This window comes from Grammomys surdaster, unplaced genomic scaffold (assembly GCF_004785775.1).
Source record: "Grammomys surdaster isolate TR1022 unplaced genomic scaffold, NIH_TR_1.0 126066, whole genome shotgun sequence".
Classification (NCBI taxonomy): Eukaryota; Metazoa; Chordata; class Mammalia; order Rodentia; family Muridae; genus Grammomys; species Grammomys surdaster.
In genome coordinates, this window is record NW_021620876.1 from 5,586,207 (window position 1) to 5,611,167 (window position 24,961).

Below are 24,961 nucleotides of genomic sequence, written 5' to 3' on the forward strand. Positions count from 1 at the left end.
CTTCCATCCTAGCCCCAGAAATTGCCATTGTACTCTCTGCTTTTACACTAATTCAACTCATTTTAGAAGCCACATATGAATAAAATTATTCAGTAATGAGCTTTCTGTACCTCGTTTATTTTACTCAAAACAGTATGTGCCAGGTACATTCATGTTGTCTCAAGCACTGAGATTTTTCTTCTCTTTTTAAGGCTGAAGAATGTCCCTTTGTGCTGGTGTATATTGTGTCTTTAATCCCCCTGGACACAAATTTGATTCCACATATTATCTACTGCAGATACTACAGCAATACATGTTGGGGTGCAGATGTCTCATCAGTGTGGTAATTTCATGGCTTTAGATAAACACTCAAAAATGATAGGGCTGGATTATACAATAACCCTATTTTCAATATTGTGACAGACTGCCTTGCTGTTTACCACAATCCTACAGTAATATACATTCTCACCAACAGTGCATAATAGGTTCTGTTTTGTCCCCAAACCTTAAATATTCAAAACACATATGAAGGACAAAAGGGAAGCACATGCAAGTAGCTGCTATAGATTTTAGTCTCTAAACTCCAGGATGTGTTTGCTTTTACTTTAAGTACTGTTCTGACAGCCTTGCCTAACTTGAGTGCAAGCCAAAGCCAGTTTAGGAATAATAAGTTAAAAGAGAGATCAAAAAGACAAAAAGATAGTATTAAAACAAGCAGAAAGCTATGAAAAATTTGACAACTGAAGACACGGAAACATAGAATAAGAGGAAAACAGAGTGAGAAAACCATGCTTATCATCCCAGGGTTTTTAGCACTCAGAAAACCAATCCCAGCTTAAATAGGCATGTGCAGATTATGACATTGCATAAAATGTCATAGCTGATGCTCATATTAATGACTCTGACATACCAAAAATTAGCCTTGTCAGCACTGTGAAGATCTAAGAATGCATAAATGCCTTTTTAATGATTCTAATCCAGGACACTTAAGACCACCACCCCATGAAAATCCTTAGTCCCCAGGAATAATGGACAGCTGATGTTATACTGATTTGCCTAAATAAACATACAGCTTTTTATTTCTCTGTGCCAAATCTTATACCACTTGTTGGTGTCAGTTAATACTGGGAGACCCTTAGGCTTCTCATTTTACAACCTGGTTCTACACTGACATCCCCATGGTATACACTGAACCACTTGTTTGCAGGACCACTTGTTTCATAAGCAAACTTAAAATCCCCATGGTTGAGTCATGAATAGCAACAGAACTTATAAGCCTCTGGAACGAAGCTCTTAAAATGGGCCCAGCCATTCCTGTGATGGACACTAAGTGAGCTTTCTCAGCAGCAGCATCCCTGCACAGACACCGTCTCCTCCTGCTTCCTTGAAAACAGGCTTCAGTTTGACAGCAGATCCTTGCTCACACACAGCCTGTTTCTTCACATATTGTTCTGCTCTTACAGTGTGAAAGCACTGGTGAGCACAATACTTTCACACTTATTAAGCTGATAACAACACTGCTGGCACTGAATGCAACACCCACATCCCTGAGACAGCGCTGTAGAGCTTGACCATCTCTCATCAAATAATCTCAGGGGCTCTGTGAGGACCCAGAAGCTGCTGTCTAGAGCATCAGCCTTCCACACTGAAATTGTATCACTTACAGCAGGTACAATGGTATAGCAGCAGCTGGGGGAATTGAGAATAGAGAAAAGAGATACATACCACGACAGAGGCAGAGAACATGCCTCCTTTCCCACTGGCTCAGGCTGGCAACTACCTGAAGTCAAGTTTACCAGGAAGACCCCACCATACTATGTGGTCACCACCTAACTCTTTGATAAACATGGAAGACAGGAATGTCCTCCAAGAAATAAATGCTAATTTCTCACAGGTCTAACTTTTCCCAGTTCTTGGCTTTCTTGACTTGATTTAGGTCACTTGTTTTCTTGGTTTTAGAAAATGATGAGAGGTGTGAGCAAAATTCCATATATCCTAATGGCAGCCTATTGTTTCAGATTTTACTTAGTTACTTGCCTCTCCCTGTATTGTTGTCCTAGCCTTCAAAGTTTACTCATTTTTCTGTTAGTGGTATCCCTCTCTTCCCCTTTCTTTGATTCCACTTGACATCTGGACATTTTAATTATATGGATTTCTGTTCATAATACATAAAGAAAACCAGGAAGAACATGAGCCTGTGACTTCATGGTTTTTGTTTTGTCTTCTTTTTCTTGTTTTGTATCGTTACTTTTCATCTTAAATTTGCTTCTCTTTCAGGAAATCCAGGTAAGCACTTTGTCAGTTTCTCAGGAATGAGTAACTCATAACAGTAGCCAAGTAGCAATCTTTATAAGCTAAAATGTACATGAATTAAAACCCAAATTGTTTATTTTAGCTAAACTAAATTGGTGAGATGTGAAAGGGGGCAATGGAAAGCATATGGACACCACATTGGCTAATTTGTATTGATTTTCATCTGAAAATCTAGATGTAATCACACTTAAAAGCAAACCCCTTTTGATAAAATGTCACCAATGCATTACATACTTTGCAAACAGTCTTTGTAAATCAATTCACACTTATTAGATTTATTTAAACGATTGCATTAGAATTCCATGCTGAGACTTAATTTGGTTTAAAATAACTCTCTACATGCAGAACATTTCCAAGGGTAGAGAGGCGATTTCCCAATTATTTTCGTGTCGCCAATGCTAAATGTGTTTAAACGACTGACTCACCTGCATGCTGTGGGCTGTGTGAAGGCAGTGGATGCATATGTTTTACCTGAGGTTAATTAATATGGAGCAAATGAGGGAGAAAGAAGAATTAGAGCCAAATGAAAAGCAAAGGGTCATAATGAAGGCATTATAACCTTGATCTTGTTGATTGGCCTTTGCTACAGACCTCACCAACACAAAATGATTGGAATTCATGCAGTGTTCACAGGCTGGGGAGGTGCTCCATCTTAAATGCTCGATGTCACTCACAAGTCTCTTAGAGGAGTTGCTATCTTATCACCAGGTATGGATCCACTGACATGATTCTCAGAACCCAGCCTTTTGCTCAGGTTGGTTTTGCATAAGTTATATCTTGATTTAGGTCCTCATCCTACACTGTGAAATGAAACTAACATATTATGGGAAAGGCAGAGGCAATATTTCACTGAGTATATTCCTTATGGTGTTACTGACTATACCTTATGCCTTCATTTTTGAATGAGTAGAAAAAAAAATTGTAGTAAGAAAAGAAAGATATCATTCAGGCAGTGGTGACACATGCCTTTAATCTAAGCACCCCGAAGGTAGAGGCAGGCAAATATCTGTTAGTTCTAGATCTGTGTAGTCTATAGGAGCTCCAGGACAGCCAGGGCTGTTACAAACCATGTCAAAAACAACAACAAAAACCCAACCAAATAACCAAATAGAGATAGATAGATAGATAGATAGATAGATAGATAGATAGATAGATAGATGGAAAAGAAAAGGAAGATACTGTCATTTCTATTTTACAGATGAAGAAAATGAGACGAGAATCTGAGTGATGTTTTAGTGAAGTTAGTGATAGGATAATTACCACTGTGGATGCATGGCTTCTAGACTTTCCTACCACTTACTAACTTCATAAAAGCATCACTTATGAGTCTCACATGTCATTTCCTTATCTGTATGGTAAGGAGTGTCTGCTTGTTCGTACCTCAGTATTTTAGGTATGTATTTAGATGAGTAACAAGTTTTTGTACATGGAAATTATACTTAGAATATTATTAAATCGAAAGTCTATATATGAGAAAGGTATACTAATTAGTACCAAGTAGCATTAGAGATATAAGAGCTAAACTTGTCTGAAGATAAAATGACAACCTTGGATACCTTCTTGCTTTCTTCTTCACACTACTTTCTCTCTCTGGTCTTCCCCCACCTCTTAACTCTGTATCTACATATGTCCTTTGCCTGCTGGCCTTACCTCACTGCAGTTCAGAAGCTAATCTTGTCCTAGCAAGTCCCAATTGGACCTGGGACTGAAACAATGAATCTAAAATGTACACCCACAGTCCAGTGATAGAAACAAATTCTTCTATTGTCCCATAGACTTTCCTGTAAACTGTACTCAAAACTAGATTCTCCAGATAGACTTCTAATTGTTCTGGTCATCAAATCTATTTTCCTCATCTACCTTCACTGCATTGATTTTCCCATTCTTATACTAGCTCAGTTTACTGTTGGAAGTCGACATCAGTCCTGACTTACGTCCTCTTTACCATCTAAGGTTTCCCAAAACGTGGGTCTATTGAAGCCTAAAGAATTTCCCTGGCAGAAATGGAGGTAGTCAAAATAAGTACCATTTGCTTTGTTTCCTTTATAGCAACGTAGACTTTCCCTAAAACATTTCTTTTACATAATTAAACTGAAATAAAAGATGCACAATGGGGTCATAGAGTTTGAAATCAATTCTTTTGGAGGTATAGCTTGAAAACATTTGAGTGGATGAGATTTTTCAGGTAGCCTGAAAAGGAAGGTGAGGTCTGGAGAACTTCGAACTGAAAAGGATTTAGTTGTATGGAGAGTGTTCTCTGGGAAAGTCCCTTTTCAGTCTCTAAATGTCTGCCAGGAGGAGGTTCAGAACACTGACTTCTTAGTACTCTTCACTTTTATTAATCACTAATTTTAACAGTAAAGGAAAACTGTGCACTGGTGTTAATAGAGAAAGGAAATTTGTTTTCATGTTGAAGAAAGCTTTGGACAGATTAAAACTATGAGGATCTCAAACACTAAAAGTGTGTTTCTTCATATAAATTACATGTATTTTATTATTTATACAGTATACATATTAAAATTTGCATAATGGTGACTTACTGATGCAGAACAAATTTAACTATTTCTTTTCTGGGAATTATTATATTGGATACAGTATCAATATCCAACTACCAGGACTCTTCCTGTTCCAAACATTTTCCAGTAATGTAAGAATGAAAAAACATCATTTATAATTAGCTAAAGGAAAGAGTTAACTACAAGAAATGTAAGTAGAAATGCACAAAATACTTGAAAAGAAAAAATAAATAACACTATAATATACCACGGCTGGAACACATAGAAAGATCAATCTTGATTTTTGTCTATAGAAAGACTTAATTTCAAAAACTATATTTTTCTACAATAGCACTACAAACCCAAGAAAATGCAAATAAAATTTATGAGTGGGTGGTAACTGAAAAGCTTATTTTAAGTTGACATGAGGTCTAAAGAGACAAAAACATACACAATACTATGTAAAATAAAACTATTAATTAGCTTGCCATGGCACTGTGAGTCTGGCATGAGAAATATAATAAAAATAAAAATCTAGAAGCAGGCCTAATGTAAGACTCATTTGTAATGCTTTAAATATTTTATAACTTTATACATGTATACCATGTTTGGGACTGTTTGCCCATTACATTTAGATAACAAATATCTTACCCCTCCTATCCCAGTCCTGCTGACCCTCTTCCTCCCAAATAGTCTTCCTCCTTTCACATCTGTTTAAAGGATTTATACAGGAAAGAATTTAATATACAATAAAGGTATAATTTCAGTTCAGTGGGGGCAATGACTGATTAGTACATAATAATGGAACCAGGCTGTAACTGTGTAGAAATATACACACAAAGGATTTGCAATCAGCATCTTATAAGAAAATAAATTCTAGATGAATCAAACAAATAAAAATATATTCATAGTTTTTAAAGGTATAAGAAAAGATTAAAAATTGTTATTGTTGAAAATAACTTTAGCACCATAATGTTCTCTCTAAATATAGCTAAAAAGGCATTAACAAATGGATACTAGAGAAAAAAAATTGGAATCTCATATGGATGTCTTAAGACACAATAAAACATTTCAAAACTGAAGAAAGGGAATATTTTTACATATAATATGAGAAAAAAGATAATTTCTTTCATGTGAATATTGTTCATATAAATAAAAAATAGCCTTTTCACCGAATAGAAAACCTACGGAGGTCAAATTTAAAATTTTTAGGGTCAATAAGAAGATGTCCAACTAGTAACTCAGCAGATGGAACTCAGACGTACAAGCATACACAACTTTGATCCGTAAGACACAGGTTGATAAAGCAGGTGAAGCTGTGATGATACAAGGGCTCATGCATTATATACGGATGAGGGATGTATATTAATACATTTTCAGTGTGCCGGTAGATGATACCTGGTAGTTACTTTTGTCATTGCCCTGACAAAAATTTGCCAAAACTAACTTAGTGAATAAAAGGTTTGTTTTGGCTCAACAGTTTTGAGGGATACAGTTCTACATGTTGGAGAAGACATAACTGGAGGAACATGAGGCCTTAGATCACACTGCCTCTGCAATCAGGAAGCAGAGACACAGGAGTGCTTTTGTTCAGCTGGCTTCCTCTTTTCTGATTTAGTCAACCTAGCACCCTACTCTAGGATAGTGGAACACATTCAAGGTTCTGGCAGCATCCACTTGGCCATAATAAACCTCCAATTAAACTATCTAAAATTATAACCGTTAACCCAACACAGGAGTGGTTTAAGGAAAGATTAAAAAGAATAAAAGGAACTCAGCAAACATGAACCCAGCCTGTTTACCGAAAACATCACCTCTAGCATAACAAGTATTAGAGGCATTGCCTGCCCAGTGGCTGAAGTTAAAAGGCGCGGTATCCGGTATTAAGAGCTGTTTCATAGGTGGTTTCAAACTTAGTCAAAATGATAATGGAGAGTAAGCATCATGGGCTCCTTTAACCAAGAAGTTTTGTTTCCCATATTTGACAGCTACAACTATACATGAGTGAAATTAACATATCTCTCAATAACATATCTCCCAGGATACTGATTCATATGTGTACAAGAATCCAGTAGGCAAACAATCACTACATGAATAAAAAACTTCAGTGTTCACTGATGGGGAATGGTTAAATAAATTTTAGTATTTCTGTAGAATTGAATAACAACAAATCATTAAAGTATAATATTATCTTATTGTCAATATTATCTTATTGTCTCAGTACCATATATAGAAATATTAATAGTTTTCAAAGTATAAGAAAGTAATTTTAAAATAAGAGATATAATATCCATGATATAAAATAATGTGTAAGGTATTCTGAGTGGGAAAACCTAATAGCATCTTTTGGATACTAATTTATGTTTTCAGCTGTTTAATGATTGGTAAGGTTCCCATACATTAAATAGTAATAAACTCATCAGTAAGTGATAAAACATACCAATGTAGAATTTTAGTAACATTGGCAGGAGCCTGACTCATGGGAAGGCTTAACAAGTAGATTAAGGCACAAATCACATGCAGGCTTCTCACTGTATACATCCACATGTTCCAAATGTCACAGGAGGCATATTATGTACATCAAAACACAATTCCACAAACGAATGTTTAATGTTTCCTTGTGCTTTCCAAAGTCACAGAAAATTCTAATCAAAGCAGTCAGTGATTAAAGTGTAAACAATGTTTTTCATACATAGAAATGTAAAAATACAATTCTTAACATGTACAACATATGCATGTCATACTTACAAGGGTTATTCTTTTACTCCACCTAAATAATAAAATTAGGGTAAAAAAGCATATCAAAGTCTGTGGCAGTTTTCTTCTTCTCTAGAGCTCAGAGGGAAAGTACACAACTCTGGAACTTGCTTCTGATAGAATGGGAAGAATTAAGAAATAAGGGAATGGATGGATGGCAAAGCAAGACAAAAAAGAACTAAGAATCAGGTTAAATTTTACAATAGCAATTAAAAGGAAGTGTTATCTAAAAGAATTTTCAATTTTTCCTTATTAGCAACCACTAAGAGGAAACACCTTTTCTGACTTTTGAGATTCTCTTTCAGTGTTCTGTATCTTTCACTCGCCCTGACTCTAGAGACCTTTCATTTAAAGTGGTCCGGAGATGATCTTCTTTAAGCAAATCTTCTAAGTAAGTATCAATCTGCTGGAGGTCCCCCGGTGGACCACCCTGGAAGAGAGAAGCCACAGTCACTCCAGGAGGAGAGGCTCAGCTGTTATTCCTGTCACTCTGGAAACCTCCTGCAGTCATCCTGATGATTCATGTGGCAGCAACCCTACATCACTGATTAATGCTCTTAACCTTTGCAAATGTTTTCTCTCATTTAATCTTATTTTAGGCTTACAAGTGGTTAAGGATTTGAATAATGTTTTCTTCTTCAGTGGAAGTCAGATTTTTCCTTTCAAGAATTGGCTGAAGTGGTAGTGTTGACAGAAGCCCAAATACAATTACCATGTGTGAAACAATTTAGCATTAATTATCTTTTTGCTCTTTAATAATGTAGGCTTTTAATCACTTACCAGATCATCAAAATTATGGGGGATTTATCTGTCTGGCAGCATGCTAAAAACCCTTTTGATCTGGGTTTGGGGGACAGAGGGAGACTGGGTTGGGAGGTGGGGGAGGGTCCTGATGGTTCGAGTCCCCCACCCTCTCCTTATCTCTTCCTGGGTGAAGGGAAGGAGTCGAATGGCTGCCTATGCTTGTGTGAAGGATTTTCTATGTCTCCTTTTGGACTTGATATAGAAAGAATTCTTGATGAAGCTGAAGATGAGGATATTAGAGAAAATGAACTCTCACTTCAGCATGTTCACAACTTGGACATAAGAAGGCTAGGCTGATTCGATGACAGACTTCAAATTGGCAGTTAAGGAGACTAGGCCTAAAAACTGTGCAAGTCCAGGCAAGCCCAGACAAGCCCAGACAAGTCATTTACTAATAGAAAAAAAACCCAGGTTCCAACTTCACGCCCAGGTAATGGAATGTCCCAACCACCTGGCCTGAAGCAGCTTCCAGACTTCCTCAGCCCCTTCCTCAGTAATAGTTCCCAGACCTCCACAGCAAGTTCTCAGCTCCCCTATCCGCGCCCCACCCCCACCCCCACGACTGTCTGTAGAGATGAATGCAAGAGATTAAGGCAGAGGTCACCTACCCTGAATTCCCTAGTGTGCTTTAAAAATCAGGCCTGCAAGTTCACTTGGTGGTCTCTCTATCTTGGTAATAGGAGACCCCAGCATGCTGGACTTCTGCAGAATAAAACACTCTTTGCATCTACATACTATTCGAGTCAGGGTATCACTCTTCATTGAATCATGGACCCTTACAGACAGAAATTCAGGCAGCCTGGATTTGTGTTCAGTAACTCTGTAGTGATGTATTGCAGATTTGCCTGTCTCTTTTCCAGTCCTTTCAAGGATAAAACCACCCCAATTCTTGAACTTTTCCACAAGGTCTGTTCCTACCTTCTCACAGTGTGTGGAACTCAGGAAGACTTACCTCATGACCTAAATCTAAAATACCAGAGGTTCCTTAAACTCAGTTTTGACTTTGATTTCTCCATATATTTCTAGAATCCACAGAAAGCCTTTACAACCTTGGCTACTATATCTTAGGGTTTTTTGGTTTCGTTTTTTTTTTTTTTAATATACCCAAGATTCCTATATACTAACTAGAAGCTGGACCACTTATAGGCCTGGAAGGATGTCGGAAAGGGGCATGATATACTTGAAAGAAAATGAAACTCATCACTATGTACAATGAAAGTATACCAATAAAAGAAGATGGACCAGTACCCATTATTTCAATTCATCATGGAAGCGTAGAAGTAAAACTGACAGTAATTCACATTTATGATATTTCTTTTGCTTTTGTTTTAACTCCTCTCTGAGTTTAAGAAAATTGTATTTTTATTTATACATAAAGATAATATTGCATTGAAATACTAAACTTCCTGAAAAAGTTGGAAATTATTGCCTACTGGACTCATGGTATTGAGAAGCTGATTGATTGAATCTAGAATTACCTAGAAAATAGGGCTCTGGGTATGCCTATGGAAGATTATCTTGACTGTTAAATAAGGTAGACAGATCCTCCCACTGTGGGCCTGACAATGTAAGAGCATAAAGGGACCTAAGCAGTAATATGTATTCATTGCTTTCTGCTCTTCACTGCAGGTGCAATGTGACCAGCTTCAAGCTGACGTTTATGATAGACCACATCCTGGAACTGTAAACCAAAACACGCTCTTCTCTCGTAAGCTCATTTTGTCCAAGTATTTTCATCAACTAATGGTACAAGCCAAGATTCTAGTGTTTACTTAGAAAAAGAAGTACAGAAAAATTTTAATGTGTGCCTTGGAAGTTAATGCATTTGTAATTGTGTATGGTTAGCCAGACCAGACTGCTCTGGTGTCAGTGTCTGTAGCAGCCCCTCCTGTTACAGACACAGACAAGCACTCTACTGAGAGTATTGCTTGTAACTAGCTAACAGACTTCCAGGTCCCTAGATTTCTTGCCTGGAAATGTGAGTTTTATCAAAGGGAGCATATTGGTAGCCACATATCCTGTCCCCAACCCCTTTTCCTGCTGGGCTGAAGAAGACTGCTGTTATGATACACCACTCCCTTTCTCAGAGACACATAAGACTTCAACTAGGCCACATGTGCTGGATTCCTCAATTCAAAGCAGTCACTATTTGCCTCTCTATAGTTGTGTCATTGCCTGAACTCTCTTCAGAGCAATGTCATTCTGTCCTCTGCCTGTCTGTCCCCAAAATCTATCACACTATCTCTCAAGCCCAGATCTGAGCCCAAAAGATTTTAGTATCATTATTAGCATCAAGGCTTGTGCTAGGTGGTTTACCCAAGGTGAGTAAGCAAAGCATACTGTTAGAAGGGAAACCCAGCCACAGGCTCTTTTCATAGAGTTGTCTCTGTCACTTACCAGCTGAAGTTTCTGCAGCAGCAAGGCCAGCTTTGCACGGAGGGCACTGAGTTTCTCCTCAGTTCTCTTCCTTTTCAGTTCATACTGTTCCAGAAAAACCTTGTTGAGTATCTCTTTTCTGTTTGCCTCGTAGACAATTGACTGCATTTTCCTCTTGAGTCTTTTCTCATATTGAGCCATGTAGGTATTCTGGATCTGAGAAAGTTTTTTCAGAACATGAGTATGTTTTTAAATACATTATTATTTTCCCATAATATCACAAAGCAATTTCATGTTCCAACCCTGTACACACTGGCTAAGAATCGACTCTGATGCTTGAACTTACTCTCTGATGGAGAGGAAGAAGACCGAAGTGACAGCATGCAGAAGTAATTATCATAGAAGGCATAGAGAGGCACAGGGAAGGAAGTTTAATGACCTTGGCTTTGGAATCAAGAAGAAATCTTGTGAAGGTTGAGTTTGTTCTCCCTCTCAGTGGTACAAAGTCATCTCAAAGAGCAGCACCCCACAGGCACTGGCAGATGGCCAGTCACATGGAGAATCTCAGTGATGACGCATTGCTGTAACTCAAATCTGCAATATTCAGAGCACAGAGGCTGCAGAATAAGGAATTCTGCTCTTGTGATCTTTTTTTTTCTTTCCTTTTAAATCCTGATGTAAAGAGTATTGAAAGGCCCCTAAAGCTCCTCAAGGATTTAAGGTCTGGATTATTTTCCAAGATGGTGTGCTGCTTCCGCAGGCTCCTCTTCCATGTTAGAATGGTATTACTTACTCGTATTAACATTTTGAGAGGACCAGGGGGAATTCTGAGAAAACAGATACAGGTCAAACTCCACTTTGATAAACATTTATATGTTTCTATCTTTAGATTTTGGTGTTGGAGTACTAGCTGGGTGGCAGGGAACTATAAGACAGACCTAAATATAGACAAACACACACACAGGGGTGGGGGGAGAGGGAAGGAGAGAGAGAGAGACGGGGGGGGGGGGGGAGAGAGAGAGAGAGAGAGGGAGAGAGAGACCGACTTCATGGCCCTCACTAACATCCATTAATGTGTGCCAAGTTCCTCTGTACCGTCAACATCTGCTGGCCATGCTGCTTCCATGAGTTTCTCATCTATTAAACCAAATGTGCAAATCCTCACCTGCCCATAGCTCTGTTTCATAAACATTTTACTAACAACTTTCTAAGTCAAGGCATTGAACTTCATTATTTGTCATACAGACATACATAAGGCCAACTCTGCCTTCAGGCACATCTTAATTGGCAGCATGAGGTAGTGCAATTATTCAAGAATTCTATCTGCTGTGAGGAAGAGCTATCACCCGGGCCTGTGTGGCAGTGGAGAGGGTTTGAGTCCACTGAATTAAATAACATTTTGTTTCACCATAGCAGGGAAAGTGAATCAGCCTAAGCATCCATTAACAGATGAGTGGTTAATGAAATATATGCTTATACACTACAGAATTTATATGGCTGGAAAGAAAATGAAATTATGACAGTAGGACAGTGGGTGGGAACTAGTAAGCACTACACTGAAGTGACATGGGCTCAGAAAGACAAACACAACATATTCTCTCACTCGTATTGTGTGTATCTGAGTGGGAGCAGATATGGGTAAAGATGAGAAACGAGAAAGGGGCTGTGGGAATGGAACAAACCTAGAGGGTGGGATAAAGGAAGCAGAGAGGACAGTGGAATGGAGAAGCAATAGAGAATATTGGGGTGAAAGGTTTTATGTGCAGGGTATATTGCAGTATATATGTGCAGGGTTTGAGTGAGAGTATATTGCAGGGCATATGTGCAGGGTATATGTACAAGGAAATGAGGTGGAGCAGAGCATATTAGGGAATCAATCAAAATGAAATATGTGTGAAAATTCCATATGAAGGCTGGTACACTCAAAGGTACTTTAATCAACCAATACGTTAAAGCCTCCACCAACAGCGCTGTGCCTCACAGCTTGTGTCGGTTTAACTTTCCCTCTGATTACTTGTGGTTTTCATAAACTCAATTGAGAACAGTCTCTGAGAAAGCGCCAGCAGAGCTCTGTGTGTGTGTGTGTGTGTGTGTGTGTGTGTGTGTGTGTGTGTGTATGTATGTATGTGTGTGTCCTCACGCATGTGTGTGTTATGTGTGTGTCCACGTGCATGTGTGTGTGTGTTATGTGTGTGTCCACGTGCATGTGTGTGTTATGTGTGTGTCCACGTGCATGTGTGTGTGTGTGTTATGTGTGTGTCTGCACTCATGTGTGTGTGTGTGTTTGTGTGTGTGTGTGTGTGTGTGTGTGTATTCAGCATGCTGATGAGGAGACAGACTAGGAGGTTCATCGATTGTTATGTTAAAAAAAGATAGAAGTTTTTTCAGAAGCTTAAACTGCCTGGGAGTTTGTTTATTTTAATTTTTTTTGTGATCCTTCAACAATTTCTGTTTTATTCTAGTCTTTCCAAAAGAACATATTTCTTAAAAATCTGAGAGTTTCTATTTCTCATTCAAACTAAAGTCCCACTCCAGTGTTACACAAGCACTGGTTGTGGGAACATTTGCAAATTCAAAAAGATGTTGCTTCCTGACATCTGATATGCTACACATTAATCTAAGTCTTGATAAGGACAGGAAAATTTGATTTCCTTCCAAATCTAACATTTCAAAACACATATTATTTCCTCTTTGGAGCATAGGGTCATTTAGATTTCAGGATATAAATGTCTTTAAGGAAAGGAAGCTTACCTGTTTGAAACATGTTTTTAGCTTTTTGTTTATACTCTCTGGGCATCGCTCCAGCTGTTTTCATGAGCAATAACAGAAAAGGACATTAACTTTACAGATTGATCTGTCTGGAATATAGTTAGAACACTGATGTTTCTATATGAAAAAGCATCCAAGCTTAGAATCCACCAACACTGCTACTAGGCATCTTTTAAGCCTAATTAAGTCAATTAACTGAACTCATCTACCTGAATTTATTATTTTCTTTGCAGAACTAAGACAGTAATAAACCCAGCCTTGTCTAGCAATCTGCAGACAGCACAAACCAAGATGAAGGAAAATTAAATGACAAATATTCAAAAGTCTGTGTGAAGAAGGCGGAGTTTGGATAGAAATAGACTAGGAGTCACTGGCATATTGAGCAGGATTAAGCTAAGAGATTAGCTGATGCCAACCAGAAATGGCTCTTAATAGAGAAAACAACTGATCCAGGAAGAAGCCCTCAGACATGGTAACATCCAGAATTCAAACAGAAAAATTGATATATAGAAATGATGGCGGTGGGGGTAGAGAAAACAAGTAAGCAAGCCATGTGGTCATGGAGGTTATGCAAAGAAAGCACCTGGGTTGACGGTCTCTGGAAATCAGGAAACAACTACCACACTTGGCCCAGGGCTCACTGGTGACCCATACAGGAAGCACTTTAGTTAAGTAATGCAGTGGAAACCAGGAAGAGAGGCTGAGATAAAAAGGAGAAGAAGCAAATCCTGGACACATGGCACTTCTGTCCTATTAGTTACCTGTGTTCTTTTCACTCAGAGTCTTTCCTTGTGTACCTGTCAACCAAGGCTGACCATGGCAGCAGAGAAGGGCCTCTCAGACTCCTACCTGAGGTGTCTCTTCCCTTCACTGGCCTGGAACATGCACTCCTCACTTACCAACACCTCCACCTGCAGGGTACTAAACCCCATTAGCACTTTCACCCTAGATTTGAACCAAGGCCTGTGTGAGAGTCACCCTCTGCATCTGATGTAGCTGGCCAAAGTTGTCCTTCCCATCTTTCATGCCACTGTCACCAAGAGGAGCTTTGGTGAATGCATTGTCTTCATCATTCTCGATGAGGTTTAGAAAGGCTCTGAACACCTCAGAGGGCTGAGCTACACAATTCTTAGCTCAGCATCCCAGTTATGGAGGGTGAAATCAGAAACTGTTTGGTAGGAGAAAGTTGTGGTGGTTTGAATGTGAATGGCCTCCAGGGGCTCAGGTTTGAATGTTTGGGTCCTCAGTTGGTGGAACTGTTTGGGAAGGATTAAGAGGCACATCCTTGTTGGTGGAGATGGGTCACTGGGGGTGGACTCTGAGGCTTCCAAAATCTCATGCCATTCCCAGTTACTCTCTGTTCCTTGTGCTCGTGGATCAGAATGTGAGCTTTCAGTTACTGTTCTAACGTCATACTTGCTTTCCTGCTGACATGCTTTCCACCATGACAGTCATGGACTCACCCTCTGAATGTTTTGGTCTCTGAGATCTTCTCAACCTTGCTTTGCCTGTCACAACAATGACTTCTCACATACCTGGTATGGAATTTCTATCTCCAGTCACTGAAAGCCTTTCTACATCCTCCTTTGTGTTCAAGCTGTTCTGTCAGTCACTGGTTTGAAAATAGCCAGCTTACCTCAGGATTTGTTATGAGTTCTTCTACAGATATGCACTCAAATCCAGACGATAGTTGAAACTCGGGAACAAAATACTGAAGAATCTCCCTATGAAGAGAATCACAACAAAAACACAGTGTACTCAGTCAAGAGAGGCAGCACCCACTCTTTAGAACAGGGTTTGTCTCTTGTATGTTTAACTTCCAGGAAGAGATGGATGTTAGTTCCTATTGAATATTTTGTTTTCACCATTGACATCAAAGTGCTCTTCAGGAAACAGAGACAGGGGTTAGGAACTTGGGCGTGGTTATAAAAGGGCAATAGGAGGGAGCCTCTCAGAGATGGAGATGCTCTGCATCCTGACTGTGTCAACACTAATACCTTGATTACGGTTTCATTCTGCCATTTTCCAAGATATATCCATTATAGAGGCATACTTTTATTATCTCTTTAAACCATACATTTTATTTTATTATTTACTTTAAAGTTAAAAGTTCATTAAAACAATAAAATGAAAAGATAACCAAAGGAGAAAAAGAGGATTGGAAAGAAAGACAAGCAACAGAATGGAAGAGAGAAAGACGGGGGGTGGGGGCTGGGTACACGGCCTATTGCCTATTGGGTAAAACAGAAGTAAAGGGCTTGGATCCCCTGCATCCATATAACTGCTGGGTGAGCATAGTAGGCATCTTAATCCCAGTGCTCCAGAGGCATCTGTACACACACACCCCACATGCATGTCACAAACATGCAAACACACACAAAGGTATCCATAAGCACAAATACATTCCTGCTTGGGGGGAGGGTGATGGGAGACAGAGAGGCAGAGACAGAGGTAAAGGCAGAAACAGAAGAGAAATATTTAAAAAGATTAAAAGATTCAAAATACCTAGAAATCTACAACTATCATTCCAGGAAACCTCTGCAGCTGTGTGAATATTCTTTTCTATAGAGAATTCAGTGCTGAAAGCTTCCTGGAGAAAAACAACTACTGGCCCTATTCACTTCCCCACAAGAACAAAGGTGTTTAACTACCCAAAGCAATACCCTGCATTAGAACCTGAAGAGCTAGTCTTAAAATTTACAGATGGGCCCAAGGCAGAAGCACAACTTTTAATCCTAACAGCTGGAAAACTGAGGCAGGAAGATTGACTTCAAGACCATCTTGAGCCATATAATGAGACCATGTCTCAAAGAAGAACAAAAAAGAAATCACATATGAATCTTAGTTTTCCAGGACCATGGTCTCCCCTGGTCTGAGGGTCTTTTATTTTGCCAGAATGTATATTTTTCTGGGATTAATTGTATTCATAATGAAATAATATTTCATTTCTAGGAGAACACAGAATCTAGGAATGTACAGCCAGCATATCTGAAAATTATGTGGGTTTTTTTTTTTCTGATGTACTCACTATGTTCAGCCTTTTGTGCCTTTCTAAAGCAAGGTGTGGCTAAATAGCTCCTCCCTTGGGAATTCTGTTCCACAGATTGACCAGGCAGAAAGATAGGTAATACAACAATCTGCAGTCTCTAAACACACACACACACAGACCTCTTTTTTCTGCAAAATTAATTCATCACCCCCAAAAGTCAAACACAAAAAAGGAGAAAAGTAACGAAAGTCCATACCTGTTATATAACTATTTAACAATTTGTAAAACTTCCTTCAGTTACTAGCATGGGTCCCTTTCTCCTACGGTATTCTTTAAGGATGTTTTCTTTTGTTCCAGGGTTTATCATATCTAACCTCTCTCAGCCTATCCAATTTCAGGTTTCCTTTACCAGACACAGGCAGTCTATAATCCACTGGGGACTCCTAAAGGAGTTGGGACTGTAAACATGCCAGAAAACACTCTAAGAGTCAGTGCTCTTAGGCACTGATTCTGGGCACTGATTCTAGGCACTGATGAGTCTATGTGTTCACTAGGGAGATGGTTTCTGGGAAGGTTTAATATGCCGTTGGTGGCTAACAATAGAAGTAGATGCAGTTTCATGTCTTAGTACACGCAATCGCATTGCTCCCTTTTGATCACATGGAACTTGTTAAAATTAATAGTACCAGTGTTGCATTGACATGAAGAAAAAAGACAAGTCAACTGAAAAATAAGAATAATGGCATATCTGAAAAGAATGTTTATGCAACCAGAAAAAAAGTTAAGTAACAATACATCCAACCTCTGTTAACAACACATTCGGGCAGATCTTTCCTAGCCTCAGTGTAGAGTGTCAAAGAAGATACCCACTTATCTGTGGTTTTAATTCAAAATAATTCTTGGATAGATATCTAAAATATTATAAAGGCACAAAATAATAGTTATTATTATAAAGAAACTCTGGTTTACTTTTATCAATGTCCCAAATCACTTATTATGTAACCGTATTTACACATTTTAAATGATCTTCACATATTTATTCAGATATATACAGGTACCTGCACACACACACATAACTATATATATATATGAATGTAATTGATTGCATACTATCAAGTCTGAGTTATCAATTGATATGCCCTGACTTTTATATCAGTAAATAAACCAGGCTAAATCTATAGCCAGTTAACTATAAAACAAAGGGTAAGAAATAAATGATCCTGTGTAAAATGCTGACAAAGGACTAAGCACTACAGGGAGAACTTGTTCTTCAGACATTCCGCTGTAGGCTTAGCAATATGACATCCATTCATCCATCCACCCATCCATCCAAAGTCATTTGACTAGTTGCCTTTACAGTCTTATAACATCTGCACACAGTTGGGTATGCCCTATTTCTGTCTCCTTTCTAGATGACTGTAGGGTTGCCAACTCAGGTACTATGGGTGCTTAGCACAGCTAATGAGGAAGTTAGTGCTAGTGGTTTACCATTCTATCAATCTTGTCCCATAACATAAAACCAAATGCCCTTCAATCTCCTGGAACAGGACTGCTGTTAGATATGATTCCTGAAGGACAGGCTCCACATCCAAATAAATGTAGCCCTTCAGCTCCTAATGCTGCCACAGGTGCTCTGTACAGCTGCATAAAAGAATCTGTGTCTACAGTGGCTTTCCACCTCCTTTCACATATAGGACAGCACTTGGGTGTTAGCAGAAGCCATGGGTGGCTTTTCTCCCTTCCTCCTTTCCTTCTACTGTCTACTCTTTGAGAACTACCATCTTCAAGGGAATTCATTCAGTTGCTAAGAAAATCAAAGCCTTAGGATAATGTCACTCCAGGGAGGGTAGGTTTTGTGTTCTTCCTGGCTCAAAGTCCCTCACCTAACTCAACAAGTCCTTGAACCCACCAAAATTGATGGTGCTCACTATGTGATCTGGACTCTTACTCCTACACTGCCCTCTCTATGACAGGTTTCTGAGAACACTCTTCTGAACCACTTTCCATGGTTTTGAGAGTAAAGCCATCTCTTGTATCTGTTCCATTCAAAAAAAAAAAAAAACCCAGAATCATCACTCCTTCCCAGTTTCTCCTTTAAGAGCTGAGATTGTGACATCTAAATTCCTTGAGTAACCATGTCTACAAATGTCCAAATTCAACCAACCAAAGAGTAAAACTCAGTTTCTTATCTAAAACCACAAAATACTTTTCAAAGGCCATGAGAATGTCATGAGTAGAAAAAAAAAAAGAAATTCAATAAAAAACTTCTTCATTAAATTCAAGGAAAGAGTAGCCTATGTGTATATATCCATCATACTGTTGGGCCCCATAACAATAGGCAGTTAGTGACCACAAGTCTTTCAAGGGACTATCAATTTGTGGTGTATCTAACTGACTATAGTTAAGGAAATAGGTCACAGAATCATTCCGTTGAATGTATTCAAAAACATCCCCAAGCGGCAGGAAGCCAAAATAAAACAAAACAGGATTTGTCTCTGCTTACTTTAAAGATTCAATGCAGCATGTGGAAAATTAAGAATTATTTTTACCTTAGCTTAGAGAGCAGTTTTCTTGCTGTTTCCTCCACAGACATGCTTCCAGAAGGCATCAGTGAAGAAGGAAGCTGACAACTGCCATTCACAGAGCTGACTTTGTGTTCAGAACGTGGACTTAAATCTTCCATTTGGACTCTGGGCAAGCTGGGATTTATGATGTCAAGAATAACCATGTTAAGATTCCACCCATTTCAGAAACATTCCCATGAATTTTTAATACACAATGAAAGAAAAGGACAGGCGTCAATGTAATACTCAGAGTTTCTGTGGGTGTGATTATATAAAAGTCTTATAGTAATAATAATTTATTCTCATGGATTGCTTCAAGGTTTTGGGATAGCACTGACCAAGCAATATTTGTGATAATTCACTAATTATTTAGGACTGTTTAAGACAGTATCTTATCTAAACCAGGTTGGTCATGAACTCACTATATAGCTGATGGTCTTGAACTGCTGATCTTCTTGCCCACTTCCCAAATGCTGGGATTATAGGTGTGTGCTATCACACCTAGTCAGCAATAGAGAGTCATATCCCACTCATGTCTACTCTGCAGGAAGAGACTTAAGTTCTAGTTTACTTGCAAGGATTCACAACAATAAAATGTAGAAGGGCCAAAGGTGAAAAGAAAAATTCCTAGTGAAGATCTGAGGGAAGAATGTCCCGGGGTAAGAGTTAATGATCCTGGGGTATCAGTCATGTGAGGGAACAATGAAAGAGCGAAGCATAAGACAAGACCAAAGCTTTGGGCATGGTTGGGACACAACAGTACAAGGCACCAAAGTTGGTAGAAGAGGCAGGTGGAGGTGGACAGAGGTCAAATGGGTAGAGAGGGCAGACAAGGCACTTTTATTTTCAAGTAGCAAGAAAAATTTTAATCCTTTTACATTGACACCTATAAACCTCTGCTTTGAAGAGTTTTGTCTGATTATATGGGGAAGGCCTTTAGGAACAGGGTAATAGTTTATATAAAGAGAAAGGTGCCTCTACTGCCAACTGTTCTTTAGCAGAAGCACACTGTCTTACTTCACCCGTCCATTTTAAGATGAAGAATATTATATGAACTAATGCTTAGTCATCTGTTAAAGAGTACATACACAATATCCAAATGATCATTAATTATAATCTCCTTTATACTGACATTTTAAGATTTTTTTAAAGCATTTTAAAGTTGCTGGAAATTGTCTTTGGTGTTGACAGTAAGGGTAACATATTTTAAGCCATATCCCAGGACAGCATTTCTTCGGTCAAATGTTCACAGGGCTGGAAACATTTCTCAGTGGTACAGAGCTGCCTAGCATGCTAAGCACTAGGGGAAACAACTAATCCCAGGAGTACCTCACATTAGTATACTGAGGGTTAGATGAAATATATAACTAGTTTAGTTCAGTACTGAGGATTAAGTTCTCAGCAAACAGTATCTAATAACTACTGTTATTATAATCATCTTTATCATAGCTACCATCCCTTCTGGATTTAATCATTTTCTTCCATTAAGGATGTTTTAGTTTGATTATAGGTCTAGCATTCATTTTATACTAAGTCAACAGGGCTTTTGTTTCTTTGGTTGCTTTTTTTTTTTATTTGTGTGTGTATATGTTTATTGTCTCCCTCCCTCCCTCCCTCCCTCCCTCCCTCCCTCCGTCCCTTCCTTCCTCTATTTTCAGTCTTTCTATTTTTTTTGAGACAAGGTTTCTTTGTGTAGCCCTGGCTGTCCTGAAACTGGCTCTGTAACCCAGGCTGTCCTCCAATTCAAGAGATCTGCTTGACTGTGCCTCCTAAGTACTGGGATTAAGGGCATATACCACCACCACCCAGGCTAGGTCAACAGTATGAGAATGACCCTCAAGAACTAAAAGTCATATACTCACATAATAAACACACACACACACACACACACACACACACACACAAATATATGTACAACCTAGTATCTGGCTCTATCTTAAGTTTTAACTCATATTTTACAAATCTATATTAAAGTCTTTTTCATGAAAGTCATATACTCACATAATAAACACACACACACACACACACAAATATATATGTACATCCTAGTATCTGGCTATATCTTAAGTTTTAACTCATATTTTAACAAATCTATATTAAAGTCTTTTTCATGACAAGGCCTGGCAACAGCCCTGGTGGAAAACTATATCTTTTATTCAAATAAACATCAAGTGCCCACTATGGATAGGCATCTATCTGGCTACTTAGAGACACAGGGATGACAAGGCAGATTCTTATGGAGTTAGGTTTATTTCTCCTGGAAAAGGCATGGAACAAAGGAAGATAGAATGGAAGCGGTAACGTGTTTAGCAAATAACCTTGGAAGCTGAAGGAATTATCATGTACCCAGTCTCTATAGCAGGGCCTCTGTGGATATCTACATTTGCCTAGAACAGCTAGGAGGCCCCAAGGAAGAGAACGTTGATGTGAGACCCACCTATAATGGAAGGGGGGCTGATGGTATGCAGGCTGGCAGAGGGCATCCAAGTATCTAAGTACAGACAGAGAAGGACGTCTACATCATAAATAATTTAGACCTTCTGGGAAATGAAGTACAGGCCAAAAGGAGGGGTACAGTAAGACTGATGTGTGCCTCGGGGAAATTTAAATGTCAACATTGAAGTGACAGGGGTATGACAGACTTTTGAGTAGCCAGGCAGAGTTGGACATGCATGCTGAAGTGATGTCAGAAAAACTGTTCTGTTGCCTCCCTTGCCTTTAATTCAATGCACTGCAGTGCCAAGATGGGGGACATAGAATCAGCAAGATAGCCAGAAGAGTGCAGGAAGCAGAATAGCCCATTTTCTTGAAAACAGCCTTTTAACCCCACTATGTATATCTACAATATCTAGTTGGTTTTAGGAATGACAGAATTCTCATGTCAAGGAAATTCCAGAATGCTAAGATTAAATAATTATAAGTATGTTTGACAATAAGTTAACAAGCTACAAAGAAAAACACTAGTCCTATGATTTCATACTTTCCCCATGTATGTGTGTGACTCTCACTTCTTTGGTGACAGTACAGTAATTTGAGATGGTGAGCTAGTGTGAACAGGAAGTGAAGCTTGCTCCCTTTCACTATTCCTGAATCTTCACAAAAGAAACAAAAAGGTTTGCGGAAAAGGAGAATTTCTATCCTTCCGGCTCTCTGTTGTCAGACCGGGTGTCATTCTTAATTGCCTTTGTTGCTATTATTTTCTGTCTTTTTATACTTACACATTGATAATTACTTTTCAGCGGCATAATTATACTCCTTTGGAATCTGTATAATTATAGTGTACATACCTTTTCCAGTGAAGTGCTGAAGAATTTCCTTTTGCTACTGGAGCATCATCACACAGCTCTTGTTTGTCTTCAAAAGAACACAGACAAAATATCAGGCTTATGAGTGTTCTATAAATTATAACAAAAGAAAGAAAGAAAGAAAGAAAGAAAGAAAGAAAGAAAGAAAGAAAGAAAGAGAGAAAGTGCCAGCTCATTAACTACTTGTGTAGAATTTGAATATGTGTTAAACACTCATTTGTAAATTATGCCAATTTCAAGGCAATTTATAACACATTCTTAAGGTAATTTATAAAAATGTTAATGAAGTATATATGAATGTAATAATGATCTAAGAAGGTCTGCAACCTGTTTTCTGTAATGTTTTAGTATGCTTGTTACAAGTGTGTGGAAAGCTGACACAGCCCATTTAAATTAGCTCTCTCTCCCCTTCCCCTAAAAGGACCCACCTGTCTTTCCTCTCACATGCTACTCTGTCCTTATGATTCAGGTTCAAAGAGTTCTGATAAATCTGGATGAAAACTGAGTCTCCAATAGCAAGTTGAACTTTAAAGCAGGAAGAAGTCTGCAGTTTCTAGAACATCTGCTCATTCAGGAAAACTCAGAATTGTAGTTTGAGAGAGGTTGGCCATTTTAGTGTACAATTTCTGTGTGGAATCGCATTGTTGTTCATGAAGTAGCTGAGTGTGTTGCTTTCATCCTGCTCAGTAATTCCTTGTTCTGACTGTCCTGGCACTTTTGTTTCACAGAATTAACCACTATGATTGTTTATTGCTACTGAAGGCCATGTAGAATGGGAGAGCAACGGGAAGGTTTAGATGACGGGTGAATGATGAGGACCAGCCAACTTCCCTTAAGGAAAACACAAAAGAAACTAATGGATGTACAGGCTCTCCATGTGCACGCTTGGCACCAATAGCATTGCCTGCTGACTTGTATTCAAAGTAAAACAATTTAACAACAGTCAACTAGTCCATAATGACAATCATTGGAAATATTTCAAAATTCATTTTGGCCAAACCTTAAATGAGTATTTGAAGTTAAGTGATCAAAATTATATTAATAATTTTTGTATCACCAATTGGAACCACACTTGATGACAAAGTAGAGGTTGGAAACCTCTGTGAAAAACTGACACCAAAATTAAGTTGTTGGCTTTAAAATTAAGAGACCAGTACCAAAAAATTTCCTGGTTGTAGAATTAAAAATCATTCTAATTAAGATGAAAAGGAAAAACTGTGGATTTCTTAGGGCCTCACTGGTGAGTTCAAAGGTGAAGTTGTAAGTAAATAGCTGATAAGGTTATGGAAACAACAGTGGATGCCAGGAAGAAGAAGTTGCTGAGGAAAGTGACCGCAAAATGATGGTGTGGATGGAAGAAATAAAAGGAAAAAAAAGAGAGAAAAGTGCTAGGAATGACAAAGTCAAGTATGTTGGCTGAGGGTCACCAAGTGAGGAGACTAAAAAAAGATATTGAAACCTAGCTTACAACAAGGACAATTGCTGGGCATGGTAGTGCACACCTTTAATCCCAGCACTCAGGAGGCAGAGGCGGCAAATAGAGCTCTGTAATCAGGAGCTAGTCTGTTATCACAGCTCATTGCAGGCCAGCCAGGCCTACAGAGTGGGACCCTGTCTCAAAACAAAACCAGCAAACAACCAAAGCTGACAACACTGATGGTGAAAGTAAGTATTGTGTGTGTTGCCGGGAGCCAGTGATGGAGTGTGAAAAAAAGAATGGAATACAAATTCTGTACTGATGAGGAATGGCTACTCATAATGTGCTAATAAGAAAACTGTCCATGGAGATTTTTTTTGCTGGCTTCAACAATGTTAGATGACAACTTTCTGCTGTAAGTTCAAACCTCATCTGAAATGAATCACATTGTATGGACATTTGAAATAGATGAATAGATTTGTTGAGATATTCTTGGGGGTCTCGGAGAAATTATAAAAGGAGGAAGGAGAATAGAAGACTGAGACCTGGAGGAAACATTATAATTTTAGAACAGATTATGAAAGTTGTTAAGTTATTCTCCACTGGTGACATGAGTCAAGCCTGAGTAGAGTATTTAAAGGGGCAGGTTTATGGGGAAGCAACTCTCTGGTGAGTTCACTGACCACATAGGAGGGGATCAGGGAAATTGCTATGGGAAGGGAGACAGAGGAGAGGGAAGAGAAAGAGAGAACACATATGCAGAGAAAGAGAGATACAGACACAGAGAGACAGAGACAGAGACAGACACACAAAGAGAAAAAGACATTCACAGAGAAAGGGAGGAGTGGGAGAGGGAGAGAGAGAGGGAGAAAGAGAACAAACTGTCTACTTCTAGGTGAGGGATGCCCAGTGTCTCTGCTGGAAAGTTCAGGGCAGAGGACAGGTATGGCAGCCATTCCCTGTAATAGGTAGGGACTGAGGGATGCTGGGAGAACCTCGAGGCCAGGTGCACTTTGGTATGTAAAATGTGCATCTTGGCCTTTTGTTCCAGGTCTGAATCCCAACAAAAACTCTTTTCCAAAGACAACTCAATGTGGCCTAGCCCAAGCCTGTGGAAGTTGAAGATAAAGGGGCAGTGTGGGGGACACTGTTCCCAGACAGAGGGCATCTCTGCACTGTCAAAAGCATAGTCT

At 38.9% G+C, this 24,961-nt stretch overlaps 1 protein-coding gene across 1 annotated transcript in view; it reads right to left on the reverse strand.

Annotated features, from left to right (window-relative positions):
- Window positions 1-7,544: 7,544 nt before the first annotated feature.
- The window catches only part of Morc1 (MORC family CW-type zinc finger 1), a 175,977-nt gene continuing 158,560 nt past the window's right edge, over window positions 7,545-24,961 (reverse strand). The window contains exons 22-27 of the mRNA XM_028755604.1: window positions 22,334-22,400; window positions 19,032-19,181; window positions 15,130-15,217; window positions 13,476-13,529; window positions 10,746-10,940; window positions 7,545-7,974 (exon numbers count right to left, since the gene is read on the reverse strand). Coding sequence (XP_028611437.1) covers window positions 7,846-7,974; window positions 10,746-10,940; window positions 13,476-13,529; window positions 15,130-15,217; window positions 19,032-19,181; window positions 22,334-22,400 — 683 coding nt within the window. The 3' untranslated portion in view covers window positions 7,545-7,845. The remainder of the gene's footprint in view (window positions 7,975-10,745; window positions 10,941-13,475; window positions 13,530-15,129; window positions 15,218-19,031; window positions 19,182-22,333; window positions 22,401-24,961) is intronic.